At 41.4% G+C, this 23,880-nt stretch overlaps 1 protein-coding gene across 1 annotated transcript in view; it reads right to left on the bottom strand.

The window, feature by feature from the left end:
- The window catches only part of plcl1 (phospholipase C like 1), a 104,582-nt gene that overhangs the window by 23,741 nt on the left and 56,961 nt on the right, over positions 1-23,880 (bottom strand). The window contains exons 2-7 of the mRNA XM_084362745.1: positions 7,723-7,797; positions 7,342-7,629; positions 6,935-7,228; positions 4,460-4,851; positions 770-1,895; positions 420-596 (exon numbers count right to left, since the gene is read on the bottom strand). Of these exons, the coding sequence (XP_084218871.1) occupies positions 420-596; positions 770-1,895; positions 4,460-4,851; positions 6,935-7,228; positions 7,342-7,629; positions 7,723-7,797 (2,352 nt within the window). The remainder of the gene's footprint in view (positions 1-419; positions 597-769; positions 1,896-4,459; positions 4,852-6,934; positions 7,229-7,341; positions 7,630-7,722; positions 7,798-23,880) is intronic.

The following is a 23,880-nucleotide window of genomic DNA, read 5'->3' as shown; positions in this document are numbered from 1 at the left end:
AATAACTGTATGTTTGTGCCCTGAGACCATGCTTGAACAGTGGCCTGCAGCCTGAGCCATTAGGAAAATATTTGGTACTTTTAAAGAGGATAAGAGGAATTAATGTGACTTGCCATTACTGAAGCTTGACCCAAATCCACCTACCAGTAATGAATTCCTCCTTATCACAATGCATTAAGGCTACGTCATGCCCTACTCAAGACTGTACCGCAGGGTCTTACGATACTTACAACCTCCGTCTGGTCACCAAAGCTGTAAAAACTCAGACAACAATAACCCCCTACCTTTGTACCGCAAGCTGAGCATCGGCCCTGTTTCATGATGTCAGTGTATTGCATTAATCATCAAAATGAACAAATGCACAGAGAGCCACACACAAACAGACCAGCACCAGTGTATACAGTTAGAGAAAGCCTTACTTGAAACTCAAAGGTCTCATCAAACAGTGGGTCATCCTGGTTCTGAGCAGCAGTACGTGTCCGCTGTTCAGCACAGTCTGCTGGTACGCCATGCAGCTCCAGAACCACATATGGGTCAATGACCTCCCCCTTAGCCCCTGACCCCAGAGGCTTGGGCAGATTGTGGGCACTGATGACCTGCACAGTAGAACATAAAGCAGAATTCATTACTTGGTCGATGTTTGAGAGAAAAAACAATTGTCGCATTTTTTAAAAGAATATCTTGCAGGGAAGCCAACACTCAAAATCAAATGTTTCAGCTCGAATCAAAGACAGAATATTACAAAATACAACAGAAATGACATCAACACCTTAATCCGCAGAGTTTGAGGGGGCACTCCTGGCACACAGCCCTGTGTATGAGCACTGAAATACGACACCTCATCCCTCATTACAGCGGGCCGGAGAACATAACCACATCTTCCGTTCTGTGAGAAGCGACCTCTGTGAAGGTCTAGCATGGCGCCAGGGGTCTGCTGGTTCAAGGCCACGAGCTGGACCCCTCCTTTCCAGTATCCTTGTGGGTTGGGGTTACTGGAGTCCAGACGCACTGAACTGGGTCGTACCCTGGTTAGGGTGCGCTTGGTGAACATTACAAGGTCTTCGGGGCTCTCAGTGGTCAGTCGACCAGCCTCTCCCTCACCCAGGGAGCACAGTGTCCAATAAGGCGGCTCAGGAGGCATCGGCGTGCTGGGGGAGGAGGGACTGCTGGGTGGTGACTGCTGCTGAGCCTGTTTGTGACTGGCTCTTTGGCTATAGAAGCTGCGGCTGCCTGTCCGAGCAATAGCCACCAGGTCTGACAGCTCTTTGTGGAGGCGAAGCTTCCTGGGTTGAGAGGGTGGAGGCACCACCAAGACCACACCCAATTCTTCCTCACCAGGGATGGTCATTCGCCGTCCTGCCAAAGGCCCCCCTCCTCCTATCTCCTCATCCTCCTCAGATATCTCCCCGTCAGACCCATCCTGCTCTGGAGGGAGCTTCTTCGCCACTATAAGGACGCGTCCTTTCAGCTGTTCAGGCGAGGGTAGGGTCGTGGCTCGCCCGCCCAGGCTGACAGGTAGGGCCTCTGGAGTGTAAAGACGGGAGCCAAACACTTTCTTTAGGTGCTGTGCCATGGTGCGCTGCTGACCAGGAGAGCAACGCTGGCACAAGTACAACAAGAGCGGGTACTGAGAGGCCAGGAAGGCATACTTATTGACCACCTCCAGAGCAGAGCGGATAGTGACAGGCGCATGGTGGTGGTGGTGATGGTGGTGGTGATGGTGATGGCGAGGGATGTCTGGCCCATAGTCGACCCCAAGGAGAGGCTCCCCCTCTGGGCCATCAGTAACTCCCAGCTCCACACATCGACAGCCGGACTGCAGGGCCTTGATCAGCCCTCCCAGGTCCGCTCTGCCATGGACCTGGTCATCCAGCAGGTAGGAGCGGTATGAGGTGCTGTGGCAAAAAAAAATCAACAATATTATTCATACACTAGTCAAAATAATGATAATATTCCTAAATTATGTGTCGTATTAATAACATTCAGTGAAAGCTGGAAATATCTAGAGGAAAATACTGGTGACACAATGACTAACACCTAATGTCAACAACATTTATAGAGAAAACATTTTAGGCCGATATGAAAGCCTTCACGCTGTCTACCTACTCCTATGTTGCTTGACACATGTTGCTACACAGTAAGGTAGTTTACTGTTTCAAAAATGAAATAAATTTTTTTTAAAAAGACCCGATATAGAACGTAATAGTGGCACATTTTATCTAATTTAATATGAACAATTTTCTCAAATGTTTGTTTTGGTATGCAGAGTGCAGTGAGTGAGCCGAACCATCTGGCAGATGGGTGGACAGCCACTGTTACAAAAGGAAGGGTTCAGTCAGAGATTGTAAGCTTTATATAGAAATGTTCTGGAGAAAAACTCTACTTATATGGATGTTGCGTGAATGTCAGTGAACCATCGGATATTACAGGATGTACATTTTTTCTTAGTGGTGAACTGTCGTATTGACCTCATGCTTAGCCGTACTGTTGCTATAGCAGTCCAGCCTTTAACTCTTGCACGCCACCGGCAGTTCAGCGTTAATAGATTTAACACTCAAATTCAAAATTATTTTTGAAGTAGTGATACACATGAATGTGAACACATGAATTATTCAGGCTAGATTATAACTGCTACTAGCAAATTATATCAGCTATATGTAGCAAGCTAATGAAACGTTGATGAGCTGGTTAAAAGCTCCGTCTCTGACTGACTTTTTAATGCTTCAAAGAAAGGTTTTACTTACGAGTTGGGTCATTACTTTGAAATGTAGTCCATCACTCAACACATGGCAGTTTCTCTAATAAGTAACGTTATCCAATGGATTACAAAAAAGTGTGATCTAATCTGAATAGTTTTGGATTAGTTCAAAATCAAACATATGATATACTGCACTTTTTCTTAATTGATGCAGCTAAAGAAAGTTCCATAATTATTATTTTTTTCTCAAAATATTTTCAATGCAAATAAAATATATTTTGCATATTCAGCATTTACAGATGGTCAAATCAAGTGACCCTTACGAATACAGTGACGCACTATTCATGAGTTAATACATCATTTGTTATCATAAAAAAATTGCCATATTTTAAAGACATAATCAAAAATGCTTTAGAAAAAATTGTCAATGTAAGTATAATCTAATTTCACATTTTTTCAGAGGTAATCTGGGTTGATTTAATCCCAATTAAATGTAATCAGTTACCCTGCTTATGCACAAGATCACTGCATACGTGGTATAATGCTAAAAGACGGAAGGTAAAGCTACATGTCCCAGGCAAAAGGTCGACATCCTCAACAGGTGATTGATGTGGAAGACAATGAACTGAGGAGCAGCATTGTTTTCGGAGTACAGCATAGTGCTAGTGTAATAAATAAAAATGTACATGTTACCTACATAACCTTAAATATCCTTATATATAGACAATGATGTCTACTGTATATATCGAAATGACTGGATCTCAGGAAACAGGTGTGGCTGTGGCTGCTGGAGTGTCAGCTTAAAATAGAACAGAGTAATGTTAGTGCTGCTGTCGTTTTTGGTATGGGGAAGATACACAGTTTAAACTTGACACTGAACTCTGATGTAATAGAATCCAGGACTAGTTTCACACAGTATGCTCTAGTCAGGGACTTTTCAGATTGAACCTATAATCCCACACAGTGACAGAGGTAGCTATATTATTATTAATAAGAGTAATTTGCTTTGTAAAGTCAAGCTAACGCTCTGTTACTACTGTCACTAACACGATGTGAGTAGCTCCCCCATGTGAGTAGTGTAGTTTATGCGTGAGCGCATTCACCATCTTGGAAAGTTAGGTAAGCAATGTAGGTAGTAGTAGTACTAAAAAATGCTATGCTATGACAGGCAACCCACACTTATCAAGTGATAAGTGTCAAATATATTCATAATCTAAGTTAACAAATGTATGGTTTTACTGGAGGTGTGTGTGTAGTTTGTCCAAATGTTGTTGCCAGACCTGCCCAAGATGGAAAACACGCTTGCACATGTGCGACTTGGATCAGGCAGCTACTCACATCAGGTAGTGAAAACTATTGTAGGTAGTAAGCTAGTTAGCCAGACATGCTAATATCTGTTTACATTAGAACAGACAGACACACTGTTTAATCCATTCCTTATACAGCTATCCTGCTGGTGCATTTTTTAGATTTGGAAAGGCTAATAAGAGACACAACCCTATAGACTTCACACCACTACAACATGTAGAAAAACAGAAGCTTCACAGGCTGGACGTGCCTAGTTAGGCTTTCTAATCACCTGTTCAAGGTACTGACTTGACAAATGGTTGTGATTTTTCTTTCTTTTTTTATTTACTGTGAGATTGACTGGACATATTTTTTGCAGTTATACAAATGACTGGCATTAATTACTATGTAATACAGAATGTAGAACTTTAATTCTAAAAGGTTGCTCTAATAAAACTAAAATGCACCACTCACCTGATGTAGTAGTGGGATAGAGGCATGTTCATATCCTGACAAACACCCAGGTGCTCTGGGTCGAGCAGCTGACACTCTGGAGACTGCAGGTAGCGGGCGAACCCATCAAGACCCAGCAGTCCTCTCTCTCTGCCCTGGGCTGAGGGCTCAAAGCGCCTCAGGAGCTCCCAGCAGCCCTCAGTTGTAGCCAGAGAGAGACCCTGCTCTGTCTCCAAGAAGAGGCGGAGGTCCTGAGGGTCCAGACACTCACGGTCCTTCGACAGCTGCACCAATAAGAAGTAGACATCCGGCCGGGTACAAAGCTCACAGAAGGCCTCCTGGAACTCCTCACGTGTCACATGGGAGGTCAGCTTCTCCTTGCTGCGCTGGATCTCCTTAAAACGCAGGCGGACCTGTGGAAAGAGAAAGTGGGTAAAAGAGAAGAGGGTCAGGCAGGATGGGCAGTTAACTGCGCAGGAAATGAAGTGAGTAAATAGCCAACATTATGCCTCACTCCATCAATCACAGCTGACAATTCTGATCAAACTTGATTTACATTGTTTCAATAAGGATGTTAAAGTGATCCACATTAAACAACACAATGTGTTTATTGTTTCTTCTCTTTACTTCCTTCCCCGTCATCTCTCCATCTTCCTTTCATCTTTTTTTCTGGTCTGCTTCCTCTTCCTCCTCTATCACTCTTTCTTCTTCTGTGCTCAGCCCACGCTTGAAAAAAAATCTTCCCTCCCTGACATCATCTTGTTAAAATGTGCCTGAGTTCTTGCAGGTAGTCAGCAGTCATGTCAAATGTCTGAGCCAATAGACTTTTATGCTCTCTATGTCTCCACGGTAACTCAGTCCCTTCGAGCCTGCCTGCTGTTCAGTCATCAGGTGATACAGGAGCAGACGCAAAAGCAAAAAAGCAACAAATCTCTTGTCATGAGGGATTAAACGTTGTGCCGCTCTAATTTCAGGAGCAGACCATCTGATCAGGAAACACGCTGCTCCTGCTGTGGCTGAGGTGATGCAGATGTTGTATCACCTGCTGTTATGACATACAGTCATGATTACAAAGATGTTATTACAGTACATGACGGTGTGTTTCTTTGCTTTCTGCCAGAACATGGTGAATGTGTCTCAAACATTTTGTCAGATATACTCACTTTCTGTGTGGTATGTCTAAATGAGACCACAGAGGCTGTTGAGGACGTTAAACATCATCACACAGAACACAGAGACTCATCTACTCACTAGTCCGTCTTCACAGCTGACCTTAGTTGTAATCTACTCTAACTCTAGCTTTACAACTTGTAGACTAACAATGGTCTAGTAATGTATGTACGTATTGTATAGTGTAGTAGGAAGCTTAGTGGTGGTGACACTGAAGTCATGTGACTGCGATGTAGTTTGTGTATATCGTTTTCGTTTGCACTTCAAAAATCATAAAAGTGTATTATGTTAATTTATTCTGCATAAACCTGTGTTTGTCACAGAACTTACTTTCTGCAATAATTCAAAATCCAATTGAAAAATCCCCTAGGCTTCTGACGAGGGAACCAAGACGATGCTAACTTCCGGGTCATCCCTGCAGCACTCCATTTTCTAAGTTGCGGTGATCACTTGTTTATTGTAGTGCAGTAACATGAAGGTGACAACATATGTTTGGACTGAAAAAATAACTGAGCATCATTACAACCTTTAAACCAAATTGAGAGAAGAGGTTTTCTGCCATGTCATTTTGTATTGACTGACACTTTTCAATCTGTTATTAACCTATCAGAATGTTACTCTCTGGAGGGTGATAAAGATACTTTCTCTTTTCATTCTCGCTCATTATTTGTTTTTAGAACTGCTGTAACACATTTTTTGTGACTACTTGGTGGCAGAGAAAAGAAGTTGTCAACACAAGATTGACATGTTGTCACTTTTTAAGTTGATATGGTGAACTAGTGAGGTGCTTGCTTACACATCCAGCATTTTCAGGGGAAGATCATCATTCACTTGCAGTCTTGTTTCTGGCCACCTAATAAATGTTTTTCCAATATTCACTTTCTCAATTTTCTGACACTCAAATGCAACCAGCAAAACAAGTTCCCTGTGCATTATATATGTCTGCATGGATCATAAACATAAAGGTGTACAATTTGAAATTTGCAACTAATGATTATTTTCATTGTAAATCAAGCCATCATTCCATTGACCAAACAACTTAATGAAAAAACGTCAGAAAATTATGAAAAATGTCGATCTGTTTTTCCCAAAGCCCAGCATGACTTGTTTTGTCCACAACCCAAATATATTCAATGAACTGTCATAGAGGAGGAAAGAAACCAGCAAACATTCATATCTAAGAAGCTGGACTCAGACAATTTTTCAAACCAGTTAAATGATAAACAAAATAGTCGGCAGTTAATTTAATAGTTGACAACTAATCAATGGTTGCAGCTGTAAATGACTCTATTCATATTCAGAAGACCCAGCCATGCTCCCCCTCACCTTGGCTTCCTTGATACCCGGACACAGTTTGCAGATAGTGGCGACTGCCACATCCTCTGACACGATGCCATAGCCATCTTCATCCACCTGTGCGAACTCCGCTGCCAACCACTCACTCCTCAACTTGCCTCCTAGGCTGCCCTCTACTGCCACACCCCCACCTTCAACCAGCCCTCCTCCTGCTCCAACACCTCCTCCAACACCCCCAATCACTGAGGGGTGGGCCAACAAGTAGCGGAGGCCCGTCACCCAGATGTTGGCCACATCTGCCGACAATGCAACCAAGTCCAGAGACTGTAGGGAGGGAAAGACAATCAAGATCACTGGCTGAATGGGAACATTAGCAGGTTGTAGGACTGTAGGATTAACCACTGTAGATCTGTAAGGATGAAACATTAATATGATACCTGGTAGTCATCCCCATGTATGATCGAGAAGGCTGCTTCCTCAGCCAGGTGTTCAGACAGAGGACCGTTATGGAGGAACGTCTCTGTGCTCCTCCCAGTGCGAACCTCTCGGATGGTGGACACATCCAGCCGAGCCCTGTCTACATCCTTCTTAGACGGCTCCCAGCGTAAGCAGCTGAGGTCCTGGTCCAGAGTGTAGAAACGACAGTAAACCCGGGAATTAGGCCGGATCTTCTTCAGTTCACACCCGCCCTGCATGAACGCCAAGCAGTCTGCTGCACTGCTCACCTGGGATAAAAAACCAACCACAACACAACTTTATGATCCATTTCCAGCTATAACATACTGTTTTTATCATGTGTATATATGATACTAAACTACCTTCTTCTCAGAGGGCATGCTACTGAAGGACACAGTCTTCTTCCTGCCTCCGCCCACCTTCTGCACTGAGGGATCCTGGGAAAAGACAAAGACGGATGGTTAAGAAGAACAGTTAGATAATCAGACTTATGGAACAGTCTAAAAATACACAGACACACTTTGGTTTCCATCAGTAGTGTAACTAAAAGATATTGCCCTCTAGTTATACAATTAATATTGTAGGTACAAAATCTTGAAAAAAGAAAAAGAAAAAAGACTGTTGGTATATCATGAACGGATTTGTGGTTTTGAGAACTATTTTTAAAGGGGAATTCTGGTATTTTCAAACCTGAGCCTTAAATTTACACGTTTCAGTGTGTAAACGATTCATACTTAGCAAAAGTTTTGTCATTGCTCTAGTAGATCAGCCCAGCTGGCAGCCAAAACAACAGAGAACAAGGGTATCGTTTTGCCACTGGCAGGCTGAGGTTGGTGTTCTGTGTCTGACATCATTACTGAAAGAATTTCTACAGAGACAGACCTTATTGTTAATTAATAAGACTGTTTTTGTAACCAGAAACACATGTCTGGTTCAAGGAGAAGTCTCGCTCTGAATCTTGTAAGATGGGCTGTTACAGTTGTTGCCTCATCTGCATTATGCAAGCGAAACTTCACTTTGAAAAATACTTGTGTTTGTGGTAAGAAAAAATATCTTATCATTTTACAGAAAGGTCTATCTCTGTTAGAGACGTTTTCCTAATGTTGTCAGACACTCTGAATAACAAGCTCAGCCTGTCAGTGGCAGAAACAAGCACTTTTAGTAGGCAGAACTTCAAGTTGGTCCACAGGATTACGTTGCAGCCGTGTTGCATCTACAAGCTGAGGTGATCAACTGGACCGATTCCAAAACTTTTGGTAAATATGAATCATTTACACACCAAAACATATAAATATAGTGTCCAGTGTTAAAATACTGGAATGCCCCTTTAACTTTATTGTTCAAACAAATTGATTTGAGCCTCTGTCTTTCATCAGGATCAAACAACATTAATGAAGTTTATTTCAGAGGGAGGAGAAACATGAACAAACAATATACAATACAGTGCTGCATTCACAGTTAAAGACTGTGGCCATAAATGACTTTGAGAAATGGTCATGTGGTTTCAGACCAATAGATGGAGGTGGTGCAATATTTGAAAGCCAGTGAAGTGAGGAGCGGTACAGAGTGGCCGACTGTATGTGGTGGGAGGTTGTGCAAACTACTGCCTATAAAAGAAAACCATGATCAATTCAAAATGAAAAAGAATGCATTGAAAACTCATTTATAAGGGATATTAATTTGTGAAGATACACAGAAATAAAGATTTGAGGTTAAAACAAAAATCTGAAATGTTTCTCTCATCCCAAAGTCAATAAAGATTTCTAACTTTAAAGCAGAGCAAATTCACTCTGATGCCCATATCAAAAACTCGAATGAGATTCCTTGGGATGATGAGGTTATAGTATATTAGCTATATTATCAGTATGTAATATATCTAATAGAGCGGCGTCATGTGGTCATGTGTGCATCATGTGGTATGATTCACTCTTAAAGGAAATAATAATGACTAGTTATATATTTTAAAACAGAGTCACAGTATGATTCAAATATCCCTTTTAGCTTTTGAAAGAAGTTGTAAAAATTGACACTGGCAGTTTTCATAGGGTCATTCTTTAAATGTACAAGAGATGGACTACTGGATTTGGATATTTTGGGGGCTTGTAGGAGTGTTTCACAGCTTTTTCTTTCACTTTGTTTTGGGTTCTTTTGCACAGAGGAGCTGATCCACCATGTAATCTCAGTCTCTAAATTTGGCCCGAACTGCTTTATTTTCTCAGGGTCCTTCAGATGCTCACATCCTTATTTAGCCTGCATGGTGAGCTGGCTTGCAGGAAGGGTTTCAGAATGCATGCAGACGAGTTTTTGTCCGTAGGTTTAGTAGAATGAGGCCAAGAAGTTTTGATATATATCTTAACACATGTATTTCCTCCAAACTGTACAGTGTGAAAACATTTAAATTGTAGCATTTAAAAATGCTTCAAATGTTAATCAGAGGAAGAGGGAGGTTTCACACAGTAAAAGAGGAAACAGCTAATCATTTTGTCCTGCTCCCTTCAAACAGCTCATCTGTTGAGCTGAAATGATGAGTCAATGAATCAAGTATTCAATTGACAGAAAATTATTCTGCCAACTATTATCATAATAATCATTTAATAATTAAAGTCATTTTTAAGTAAAAATGCCAAAAATATTTAGGGTCCAGCTTCTCATGTGATTAATTGCTAGTTTTCATCAATATATTTCCATCAAGATCTACTAAGAAATTGGTGTGAATGGTGAAAGCATTTTTCTAATTAAGTTTGCAGCCACAATATGTATTCAGCACCTGATGCAGTCAGCTCCTGGACTGAATCTGAATTATCAATACATAAGGAGGCATTAAACACATACATGATGAAGACAAAGCAGAAACATACACACCATGGCAGCGCCACCGGTGGAGAGAGACAGAGCAGTAGAGTGCAGCAGGTGGTGCTGATATGAACTGAGGTAAATGCAGCCAAACAAACAAACACATTTTTCACAAAACAAAGAAATGCTGAGTTGCAGCCTGCTGTGATCTTAAAGTTCACTTATGATTGAGTTCAAATTCAGGTTGGATGAAAACAGACAGCATCTGTGCAATTAGATACTGTTTATTAACAAAGTGCTTAATTTTTAACATACAAGCCTATATTCAAAGGTGTTATTTGTAAGAAATGGCCAGAATACGAAGGTACCTCCAAAACTCTAGGGAGCAGAGTCACTGTTATCTGCTACATCAGCCAACGGGGCTCAGCTTGACTGAACTACCAGTGAGAACGGCTGGACACCAAACTGGGCTGAAAACAGCCTCTGAGAGCCACGGGTGCCAGTTTGAGACAGGGGATATAGTACAGAGGTGATTTACAGTGACTCTGACTCCAGGGACGAGAAGACACAGCAGATGAAGACAGGAGAGGCATTACATGGCATCAGAGCCAGCTTGAATTTAGAAGGTGTACGGTGGTATTGTTCGGTACATCTCCCAGTAGAAATTATGGGGACTATCAGACTGTCACTGTTGAGGTACAAAGTGGTATTACAGACAGGACAGGCCGGGGCCAGCTGCTTTAGTACATAGATGTCTTTGACAAAACGTCAACACTGTTGTTTCTTGACATTCTGTTGATAGCGTTAGTCCTTTTTAAAATGCTTTATAAATAAAATTCTTTCCACATCTTACTTATTTCCCCTCTAATGCATGTTTATTTCCTCATTGCAATCTTCTCTCTCTTGTAAATCCCATGTACACTGTGTCCACACCTCCTTCTCAGAGGCGGAGAACCTTCACAAACAGCAGTAAATCCAGCAGAGTACATGATCCACCCCTGTTACCATGTCACCTTCTAATATTTGTGCGATTCTCTCTTAAGTGCCTTGCAGACACTTAGGCAAATGACACATAAATTGATTATTGATATTAAAATGAACTGTTCATTGCAGCCCTGTTCATCCTTACCAAAAGATAATGAATATCTGGAGGTATTTCTTTGTTCCAAAGGTGACAGATGTAAATATCTTATTTTACAGTACAGTACTTTGTAACCCTGCTAACATCCCTGTTTCTTGCCTCCAGCTAATGACAGATTGATTGGCATCTTCATTTCTGCTCGGTGAGCAAATGTCGATGTTAAGTTAACTTTCATCAGCACTACAGCGTGTGATTTTTACTGAGGGCCCTGATAATAGCTTTTCACTGATTTGTAATGAGCTGCAATGGTCGTGCTGAAATGACAGCAGTAAATGACAGCAGTAATTACATGTGGGGCTGAATGCAGAGAGTGGGCCCATCTCCTGTGTGCCGTCCTTTCCCCTGCTGCTTTCATTTGGTATGTACAGATTAAGGTGCATTTGCAGTAAAGGTTGTTTGTCTTCAATATCTAAAAATGCTTCAGTTAAATGGCCTTGAACGTGGAAGCAAAAACACTGAAGATAAAGTATAGGCCATGAAAAACACCTACAGTACATAACACAGCATACCAGTCAACCACAGAAATCCACTGAAAGTTTTATTTTGTCAGAATAACAAATATTGAAATGTTTTGCTCTTCCTAATATGTGGACAATGGCTTTACTTCTTCATTGTTTGGGGTCTCACAGACCCTACTGCCCAATATTTAAAACAATAATGAAAATAACAACACTAAGAATAATAATAATACTCATAATAATATTACTACAAGTACTACTACTACTACTACTACTACTACTAACTACAAGTACAAGTAATACTACTATTACCGTTCTACTACTACTATAACATTTATGTACTATAATACTATCAACATCAATTACAGATATACAGCATGTGAAAATAAGTTATATAAGCAGGTTTTAAAGCTGGGGTCACTACATAAGTAGAAGTCACGGACCTATTAAAATCCCACCCCATTTCCTGTAGGGGTCAACAATCCAAAATCAAGGGCCTCAGCAATCCAAGCATCAAGTTGATAAAACAATGTTAAGAATGTTTTTGAGCTGATAAAACGAGCCACAAAAATGACCATTAGTCACACTTTCTATTTCCATCTTTTAATTCTATTCTTCTCTCACCATGCAGTGGAAACATCCACATCCTCTAAAGTACAAAGAGAATCTGGTTGTGCCAAATCTCCACTGCCAATCACAGACAGACAGATTGAGCTGATATGTGATGAAAATGTGTCCAGATTTTTGAACATCTGTGATTTTTCAGCTTTGTGTCCTAATACCCAGAACACTTTATTGAACCGCATAGTAAAAACATGTCGCTGTGTCGTCATTTTTGAATGAAAAAAAAGGAACCCTTTTTCTCCCATCATGCTGCTATCTTTAGTCTTATATTGTACACATGAAGCCAAACAGACAGATGTTTCCCATACCCTGAATATCTGTCATACTGTATGCTTTGTGTAAACTTTTCAGCTTGTGCGAAACATAATATTGCGTGAAGTATTAAGTGTGTGAAGAGCTGTGTGAAAGACGTACAGACAGAGCAGTAACCTGACATCATCATCTATAATGAACATGAAGGCATTGAGGGCAACCTGAGCTTGGGCTGGAAAACCAGGTTTCCAGACTCCCGGTGGATCCTTTTACTGGCTCACTCAGCCTCAAGACCAACAATCTGTGGTTATATACCGGACACTGATCAATTATTAATGTCTCTTCTATGTGATCGGCAAAGGTAAGCAGTGATTCACAGTTTAATAACAAGCTGCGGCAGCCTGATGAACCTCCTGTTGTTCACAGCTTATCTATTGTCAGACTATGAGTAAACAAGGTCCATTCTGTCCTGCACTTAAATCTGACAACTTTACTTCTACACTGAAAAGCCCATACACACACACACACACACACACACACACACACACACACACACACACACACACACACACACACACACACACACACACACACACACACACACACACACACACACACACACACACACATTGTTCAGTGATAGAAATGTTATTAAATCTGCATCCAAACTGGCACACAACCTGTGTGTGACTTTATTATATGAGTGTTGGGCCTCCTTTCATTACTCCCGGGAAGCAAAGGTGACAGTGTTACAGCTGAACGCACACTGTGGTGACACACGATCCAATGAGGGAGCTAGATTTCAGGCTTTAAATGTTCTCACAAAGTCCTGTAAATGTGATTTGAGCCCTTTCAGGCCTCAGCTCTGCTTCCTCTTTCCGAGGCTCTAACAGAATGGGTAGGGACTGGTTGTAAGTGAGAATTTGCACAACAGGCAGAGACACATGAGAAAGACAATGAGACTCTGGTAAGTGTGGAACCTCAGGAGAAACATACTGTGGATACAGATATGACGTGAAAAACAATTCTCTTTAGGAGAAGATGTGATGGTCCTATCAGCAGGATGATATTATTTGCCTTCCGAAAACCGTTGAGAAATAAATCAGTTTAGTGATGTGACATAGCTGTGGTTCATTACAGCTCGGTCAGGTTTCAGGAAAAGTCATGGTTCTGGTTAAAATACACTATTTGTTACAGGAAAGTATTGTGGCTTGAAATCATTACTCTGTTAATGTTAGAGGACCTTTGTCGTCTTGGTTACAATGATAAACACACACATGATCGATTCACAAATGATCATAGTAATGCTTAAAAAAAAAAACACGTTGAGTAACGCTTGGAAACAGGAAACAAACAGCAGTCTCATATGTTAAAGTCTTAACCAATCCGCCCACCCCAACCTCCTCCCTAAGTGTACTTCATCATGCTATAACAACATCATCTGGCTTCCATTTTTGCTCCTGTCATCCAAACCACTAAAGGGCAATACCATTTAATGTAAACATGTAGCAGTGGGGACTTGCTGAAGTGAATGATGCTGTCTTTGTGATATAAATCCAAAGCTTTTATTAAATGTTGACAAAGCAGGAAAAAAAGTTCTGATTTTAAACCAGGCTTTGAGCTAAAGTTAGCATGCTAACAGCAGCTAATTAGCACTATACACAGTAGAGCCTGATGAGAATGTTTGCATGTGTGTTCACTATTTTGGACTTATAATATTGGTAATTAATACAAAATATAGATCCAAATATTTATATAAATTATATACATAATAAATAGATATAGAAATATCTAAGAATGAAGTTGGATCTTAAAAATTAACTTTCATGCCAACATTATGAAGTATATTTTTCATGAAATAATTTATGAGGGATTTTATCATTTACTTATCTACCTCTTCCTCTCCACCTTTTCTTCACTTTCTATAAATGGAAGCACTTTCTGAGCTGTGCAGGCTGTTTTATCAATTCAATCAGCTTCGTTGACATGGCATTTGTGTGTTGCCACACACAATTAGATTATGATATTGCATTATCTACATACTCATTTTTGGGTTTGGGGCAAAAGCACAACTTTTGAAAGTGTATAGTTTAGTTTGTATATTTCTGTGAGTAGGTTACATGTTTTGGTACCCTCTTGAAAACAAGATATAATCAAACATAATAAAACTTGAATAAAGTGACAAAAGTAAGTTTACTAAAAAGAAGGTTTTTGAACAACTCACGCTAGCAGTAGCTTGCTCCGCTCACCACCGTCCTGCCAGTCGAGAAGCGTCGATCCCCTAGTGCGACGTAACATGGAGGAGAGTAAAGGTGGAAAGCTCCTAAAGCTTAGTTTTTTTTTGTTTAAATTATATTAAATTAAATTAAACTAGAACTAAGCCTTCTTTTTAGTAAACTCTGTGCACACAAACAATGTTCTCAATGCTCGTGTTCATGTGTAGGGACCCTGGTGATACTACGAGCAAAGGTTCATGTTGTGTCGAGTCTTCTTAGTGTTTTAAAAATAGAGATTTTGATGCTGATTTTGACAACAGACGAGCCCGGACTCAGAGGGGAACAGCACTAGCGTATCATGACAAAATATTGGTGAAATAAACTAGTTTCGTGGCAGATAATGCTCATAAAGGCTGCGCTTTGGTGCCCCGTCACTCGCATTATATGGATATATCGGCGCTCCACTGGATCTAATTTCGTCCGAACAACTTCAAATGACACCAAATTTTTTTGGGTGAGTAAATGACCATATATTTTGCTAAAAATAAGGTCCAGGTTGTAAAAAACGGTAGTTATCCTTTAAGTTCAAATGTGGTGATCCTCTGCTGAGGAAGACTACAAGATGTGCCTGACAGCTTTGGAAAGCAACAAGTTGGACCTTGTGTTGAGAATACTTTTAACCAAACGGTGAACATAAAGTCTGGTGTATTATATGGCCAAATATTCATCACACAGGATCGAAGGATAGGCCAAACACAACAGTGACACCTCAGAGAGAGACAGGGTGTGAGCTGAAAATCGTTGCCTTGTCCCATTCACAACACAAACATGTATTGATTTCCAATTCCAATATTCCCACAACTCCCAGCACACTGACAGACACAGGGAGGCAGTAAGGTCAGAGTTTCCAGTAAAGGCTGTTTGCTTATTTATCTTTGTTCACATAACTGTCCCACAAAATGTCTTTTTTATTAAGTTGGTCAGCGAGGAGGCTGGACAGACGAGCTTAGGGAAAGCAGGTCAGCGGGTATTTAGGTGGACAGAGCAGGGCGGGGGTGGCCATGGATGTTAGTGATGCTTTGGGGCAGCATGGACATTTGGGAACACTGACGTTGCTGTGGCTGTCATTACTAATCCAGTGTGTGCATGTGTGCGCACTGCATTATGTGAATGTTTCCACTGTCACTTTGACATCTCAGTGCATGACACACGATGCCATCCAGGAAACTATGGCCACGTCCTCATAAAGCCTTTAATGCAGTGCTCTGCTTGGCCTAAAAGGGCATCTATCAGTTATAATCCACAGCCTGCTTTAAGCCTCATCTCCCTCTCTCTGGCTTGTTTTACTTCTACACTCTCTGTAGCTCAGATGTGATCATTCTCTCCATCACTGAGTTGCTGCCAGGGAAAAATCTCAGCACAGATGGAGAGATGCTGAAGAGAAAAAAGCTGACAGGAAAAGAGAGGAGACGCAAGAAAGGTCAGACAAGACAAATTAAGACAATGAGTTAAAAATGAAAGGATTTCTAAAGTGGAGGTAGAAAAAAAAAACAGACAAAACAGAGCAAATGACTTGAAAATTGACCCAAATAAAAAATACAGTGGAAAGGAGCAAACTGAATGAAAGAATAGATGACAGATGGGAGATGAAAAGAGGACTGAGATGCAACAAGTGGCGACACAGAGAAGCAGAATAAATGGTTAGACAACAATAGGTCATTGTATTGAACAGACTGAGAGAGCACACAAAGTGTTTACAGCAGCTGTCTCTTCACTAGGTAGCAACTATACAGCACGTACACAGCCAGAGCCAAACAATACAGCAGAAACTGGCTGTCACGTGGATTTCAATATGTCATTACACTCTATAAATATGGTTAAAGTAGACCCATACGATTAGTGAGGCATCACGACAGGGTCTTTTCACAAGAAAACACAAAAGACGTTGGTCAATGTTGGATGTAAACAGCCCAGCAGTAGCAGGGGCTGTGAAACTGGAGAAGTGGCTTGGCAGACTCAGCTGTCTGACCATCAGGCTCAACACTGCAGTTAAGAAAAACAAAAGGACAGGTGTGGGATGCTTTGAAAAGGATGAGGAGGTTGATTTTTGGAAAGACTCAAGAGATGACGTCATAGAAAAATAACAGCTGAGGAGGTGAAGTGACCAGGTTAGTGTTAGGGTAGCTTGCCATTTTCAGCGTGTAGGTTGCTAGCTCCGAGTAGCTGTTGTTGTGTCCCGTAGCGATGGAGAATTTGAAAGCAGTAACATGCAGATACCAAAAGGGATGCAGATGCCTGTGGCAGGTTTTATACCAACAGTCTATGTCCTGCACAGTGACCTTCAGCAGCTGTAACACAGACACTTAAATGCAGTGAACCAGGCAATAGACCATAAATGTGAAAATCCGTTTACAAGTGTGACTAAACTCACACTCATTCATCAATCCCTACACTGTGCTGCTCCCTGCCTCAGTGTTTCCATCCATTGACAAACGTGTTTATACAACTTGTTAACCTTGTGCTCAATGCTCTCACACACAGTCTGCTGAACACACCAGACCAGCACCTGGCAGTTGCGTAAATCCAGCCCCAAATCTGATCCTATGATCTAGCTAATGATCCCTCAGCACATTGGCAGAAGATTACCACAATAGATTACTGCGCTGCCGCCCGCATCCATAGTCTTACAGCCACTAATCCACAGCAAAGGATGGGCCGCTGTGTATCACAGTCAGCACAACGGCCCAGAACTGTGCCAAAACACACACACACACACACACAATTACGCACACAGAGGCATTTAGGGCATTGCACATACTAATGGCAGGAATTTAAACTTCATTTTAATTGTGAACCCATTCATATTAACTAAGAACATTATGCATTGATGTATTCAGCTGTATACACACTAATAATCTTTTACTACTTTCATCAGTTTTGGGGCTCCATAGACATGAAACTCAAATGTGAAAGACCTTTGTCACAACACATTTATGTTATTAATGTCATTAACAATGTCTCTGTTCTATTTAAGATCAGCAATGTCAAGGTGCCACAACACACATCCCAGACAGAAACTGAGAAACCTCCATCTGTTTTGTATCAATATGAAGTCAGGAGATTATCAGGTGAATTTAACAATCAGGAGCACAGGAGGACAAAGAGGTGAAGACAGTGTTGGCAGGTATTTAGTATCAGTAGACAAAGGTGCTTCAGCATCTTCCTTAGTTTCTGCCACTCAACACACTAAACATGTGACTGAAAAAACATTTTTGGTTTAACTCGATGTTGGCTTCCCCATCACACTAAAGCAGCAATTGTCACATTCAAAAACTTGTTTCTGAAAAACACTTCCCATAATGGATGAACGTAAAATGTCACTTCTGTACAGTTGAAGGGGAAAATAAGGCTACTCCCAATCATGGCGTTAGCTGACTTTTGCCTCCAACTCTCACACTCGTCAGTAAAGCTGTGTACAGTATGTTGAAAGAGGCGAAAGATGCCTGGAACCTCTAGTCCATCCAGTGTGTGTGCGTGTGTGTGAGTCTTTAAGCCTGATTTACTGTCTCTTATGCTAAGTTGCGCACAGACACTGCGCACTGATGACGTTCATTGAAAGTTAAAATGGACAGAGTGTGCCGAGGAAGAAATGGAGTCAGTGTGAAGGAGCAAAAAGAGTCGTGGTGAATAAAAAAATCTGATCAACACTTTGAGCGAGTCGTGCAAAACCAGAATGATTAATTGATATCCGTGACTGGAAGTGTCTGTGAGTCTGTGGGTGGGTGCGTGCAGATATTTCAGTGCATGCCCACTGATTGTATTTGGTTGAATCATCCAATAAAAGGTATTATAACTCTGATTCCCACAGTAACTCTGCGTGGTATTGTCACTTCCTGCACAGTATGGATTCTGTACTGAACAATGAACTGCTGCAATCAATCGAGTCAACTGTAATCATTACAAATGCACTACAATTAACTCAGACTGCTAGGAATCACAAAAGGTCAATAAGCTGGAACATTCAGGCTGGTAACCTTTCATAAAGCTTCACATCTCTGCAGTGACCAAGCGGACTCAAGTGGTCTGTGAATAACAATGTGTTCGTAATGAAGCCAGGGTGTGTATCCACAATGTGTGAATCAACATGATGGTTCACATGGTGGGTGTGAATATGCATATGGAAAGTAGTGTTATTTTCTGCCATGAGATACAGACATCATTCCAATACAAAGCTCCATCAGACCAGAACAATTGTTCCCTTTCTCTGACATCACTTCATTATCTCTCTGCTGCTTCAGGACATCTTCATTTTCTCATCTTAAAACAACCTGTTTATGCCTTTAATGTGTGTGTGCTTACAATCAGACATCCTTCTGCAGATGTAATGGATTTATTATGCAGGTCATTGTATTCAGTTTTTCTTGGACAACAGCCAAGGGCAGGGTGTAGGTGGGAGAGGGTGAGCAAGCTGTCTGTATTTGTATTAGCAGCGTCTGTATGTTATGTAATGTTGTTTTTGTTTGTATGCATTTTATTTTTTTACATTAGTGTCATACGACCCCCTTGAATATGAGCTGTTACATCTGACAGCGCTGTCCTTTCAATAAGTAAATTCAAGACAGGATCTACAGTAAGCCTTCTCAGAGGACCCACATTATTTTCGTTTCCAGGTCCATAATGTTTCATACTGTCCATTGCTGCAGCACCTCTATTCGCTCTCCAACTGAATGCTTCTTTTTAGTGTCTCTTTGAGGCCCCCCTCCCAAAAAGCCCTGTCTGCGCTGAGTGGTCAGCTCTCAAAGGCCTAATCAGGCACTTCCCACTCTGTTTCCACATCAACTCTGCAGGTGTTTTTGCAACACAAGCTGTGCTGGGGGTGTGGCTGAGGGCGGTGACTGTATAGTGTGACATCACACCCTCACAGAAGTCCTGACGGCTCGTGTGAAGGCACAGTTTCCTAATACGGTCCGTGTGCATTTCCCTGTGGATTGAGCTTTTGATACTTTCACAATATTTATGTAGCACCTAGACCTTATCAGACATACACACACTTCTTACAATATGGGGTCAAAGTCATACTAAATATTTTTTCATTATCTATGATTTATTTATTTAATATTGAATGTTATAGGGTTCCATATTATACTAACCAGGGCACTTCATATCATGCATGTATTCAAATTCTCTGCTTTCCTGCATCAACCTGGTTCTTCTCAGTAACCTGGATTCTTGTGTGTCTTGGGTGTTGCTGAAGCTTTGGCCTCATGCTGTGTAGATGATTGTAAAGGACAGCAGAGTTGATGGGGATATTTCAATCAAAGCCCTATTCACCACAGGCTTGAACACACACACACACACACACAGAGAGAGAGAGAGAGAGAGAGAGACACACACACACACACCGTTAACAGGTCTCTGGCCCTCTGCCCGTCTGCCCTCATATAATGAAGAGAATCTCTGATGGATTTCAACAAGGCTTTCTTTTCACCTTGCCTGATCCCCTACACACATACAAACACGCTCTCACACACTCACACAACTAAAAAACAATGCCACTGGTTAAAAAAAGATGGGACGTGCTTCAGTGCTTTAAAATTAGTGCATGGGCATGACAGCATAAGGCGATGGCAGACATGGAACACAACATTGCCAGCCTCATGTATCTAAATATATCTATATAAACAAGTAATGTTTTGTACATGAAGAAACAAAAGGCTGTACAAAAAAGGCAGAGAGAAAAAAAAATGTCTCTTAGCAACAGTTAAGTAAGAATTGAAAAAAAATCACCAGTCATTGGTGAATAAACTGGAAGCTTGGCATCAAAATCTGTACAGATTTAAAGCATCTACGAGGAAATTTCATTTTGTGTTCCCAAAATGAAGAAAGTGAAATGCATTTCCCATGAGCACGACCACCTGGCCACCTTACGACCTCAATTCTTTTTCTCTTTGCTGATCCCGCCCCAGTATCAGCCAAAAATATAACATCAAAAAAATTATCTAACGGAAGATCTTCATCTGCTTCCTTTTAACTGGCTAATGTACGGCTAACTGAGAAACTTTGTCTAGAAAAATGTAAACATAGGCTCGTCAAGTCTGATACTGTAAATCATTTGGTCTGATTTTGTGGGGAATCAGACCCAGAGACAGCTGGGCTATTCTTAAAACTTTCAATTTAAAATAGAAGGTTAGTCCAAGGTTAGCACTACTTATCAGCTGGACTGACAAATCACTTTAAACCTATTTAATGCTGCAGATGGTCCAGAGAAAAACTGCCTCCCATAAAATCTAGACTGTTTACAGTTTGATCAGGTTTATGATCTCCCTCATGGCTGCAGCCAAAGATCTGTTACAAACTGTAGTAAGCATGTTTTAATATTATTGGAGTAGTATTGAAGGTGTAATTTATGAGATGTAACCAAAATTTGAAGTCAGCAGAGTAGCGTACAACTGCCATTCAATACACTCTTTGTTCTTTGTGGATTTCTTTGGCTAGAGCAAATAGCTGCTGTTAGCTAATTAACTGATAGCCATGGACCTAGTGGCCCCATTAGCTGACAGGAGTTTGCCTGGACTGCGACCTCAGATTACTGGGGACTCTGCTCAACTAGGCGTGACTGGACACCCGACTGGGACTGAACACAGCCTCTGACACTGACAGATGCCAGATTGAAGACACGGAATAAGGAGGTGATTTACAGCAGCTTTGATCAGGAATATGACTCCTGAGATGAAAAGACATTTCAGGGACAGGAAAGGCATGAAGCAACAGAGGACAGAGAGAGAATTGAGCATCAGCAGCAGCTGCAAACAGCGTGTCAGGCCGTAATATTTTCACATCTTACTTATTTATTTTGACCAACACAGGTGATTGTGAAAAGACAAAGACTGTTTTGGTGAATTTAATCCTTCTCTGTCGACTTTGAATTTAGTGTCTTTAACGGTGAGTTAACGAGGGAATTCAGCTCGTCTCAGTTCAGTAAGAAAAGGAAATGACAACCTCTGCAGTTTGCGAGCTATCCTTGGCTGTAGCTACTGTTGGCTAATTAGTGGCTTAGTTAGTCATGGAGCCAGTGGCTGTAGAATTTGCCCATACGGGGACCTTGGACTGGGGTCTCCAAGGGCAGCAGAGCTTAGCTCAGTATAGCAGCCTGAGAGTGAACACAGCTGGATACCAGGCTGGGACCGAACAAAGCCTACAAGAACCACTGAGATCAGTTTGAAGACAGGGGATACAGTACAGAGGTGATTTACACCGGCTCTGACTAAGACTGTAACCCTGTGGGTGAGAAGACACAGGCAGGAACGGGAGAGAAACCAGGACTGTTTTGGTAAGTTTTATTTCGTTTATGCAGAGTTTTAATGAAGTGTGTTTTACAATGAGCAATTAGGCTGGTCTTAGTTCATTAAAAGAGAGAAAAACAAATGCATAAAGTGTTGTAAAAACATTTCCTTTCTTGACATTTTGAATTTATTTTGTTTACTTATAAGTAGTGACCTTGCCCGTCGCATACATCTCCCATCTCTCTAAACTACAAGGTAGTTAAATTTAGTGTAGCCACAAGACCTGATGGGCCAGGGTTAGCTGGTTCACATGCTAATTTCAGTAGATATCTCTGCAACACAGTTCACAGATGTCTTTGACGTAGCATCAACACCATTGTTTCTTTACACTCCGTTGATAATCTTTGTTTTTACATTTTAAACCAAAATTCCAGCCCCTTTAGACATGTTGTGGCTAAAACAGTAGTTTACACTGTCTTTGTGCTGTGATGTGAGACTGAACTTTCAGACATGTTCGATAATTACTGTGGTTAGTATGATTGTTGTTGCACTGTCTGCACCGAACGGGGAAGAATAGTTTTTATAGACTGATCTATGAGAGAAGAATCTTTACAACCATAATTGGCTCTTTCATGGTGTTTCACAGTTTATTGAACTGGTTTTACCTTCTATGTGCATAAGAGTTGAACATGGAAGAACGAGGCACAGGTTTTAATCTCTAGGCATGTTTTATATTGTGCTCCTGCAGTCTTTACTTAAATCTGACTGCATTCAGTGCAGCCATAATTAAAGTGACATGGAAACTTATCTAGGTGCAACCTTGTAAGATTGCCATCATGACTTTTACATTAAAGTGATGAGCTCAACATGTTGGATTGCCATTTTATTTGCATAAAGAGGTGCAAGTCTGAAAGGGGGTAAATATGCATGTCTATTGTTTCTGCTACAATCCAGGAGCCTGTGACATTTGGTTCTCTCTCTTGCACTGCCTTCTGCAACACACTGCAAATAAATTAAACTATTGTGACACCAGAGGACAAAGAAACCCACCCAGACAGACAGCACAGCAACCTCTCCTTCATGTCTAGACAATTACCCAGTTACTCCATCTGCCTTCTTTTCCCCTGCCTTTTATCTCTGTCCGTCTGAGATGCTCCATTTCCCTGTCTTCCACTTCTCGTTCCTCCTCCTGAATCCCACCAGTGATTGTCCCCTCTGACCCTCTAAGTGCTACACCTCCTCACCTCTGCTTTATGTCAGACTTGTACGTACTCGTCCATGTTGCTCACCTCTCCTTTCTCTCTGTCCTCATTCCTTGCCCTTTTCCATCTCTCTAATTCCTCACCATTGTTTGCCCTTTATCCCCACCCTTCTTTTCTCCTACTTTATCCCTCCATCTGAGCATTAGTGCTATCAAGGGAGGCCTGGAGAGGTCTTAAGGCAGTGGCCACAAGGGGCCCTTATCCAAAGCAATGACACACTTCCAAGTCAAGAGGACATTTGTTATGTAACAGCTTAAAGCTTTGCAGCTTCTCTGGTGGGCCTCTGACTCGGCTGATATCTACAAATGTGCACACACAAACAGACAAACACCACACACACACACACACACACACAGACACCAATAAAGACAAACAGACAAATACCACACACTCTCAGGGACAGAAAGAGAAAGAGAGAGACAGAGAGACAGAGAGAGAGGAGAGATTAAGCTGGAACTGAGATCAAGAGGAGGGAGAGAAAGTGGGAGAAG

The sequence above is a fragment of the Pagrus pagrus genome (assembly GCF_965226575.1).
Source record: "Pagrus pagrus genome assembly, chromosome: 9".
NCBI classification, from domain to species: Eukaryota; Metazoa; Chordata; class Actinopteri; order Spariformes; family Sparidae; genus Pagrus; species Pagrus pagrus.
The sequence above is the reverse complement of the archived record's forward strand: the minus strand, read 5'-3'. Positions and strand labels throughout refer to the sequence as shown.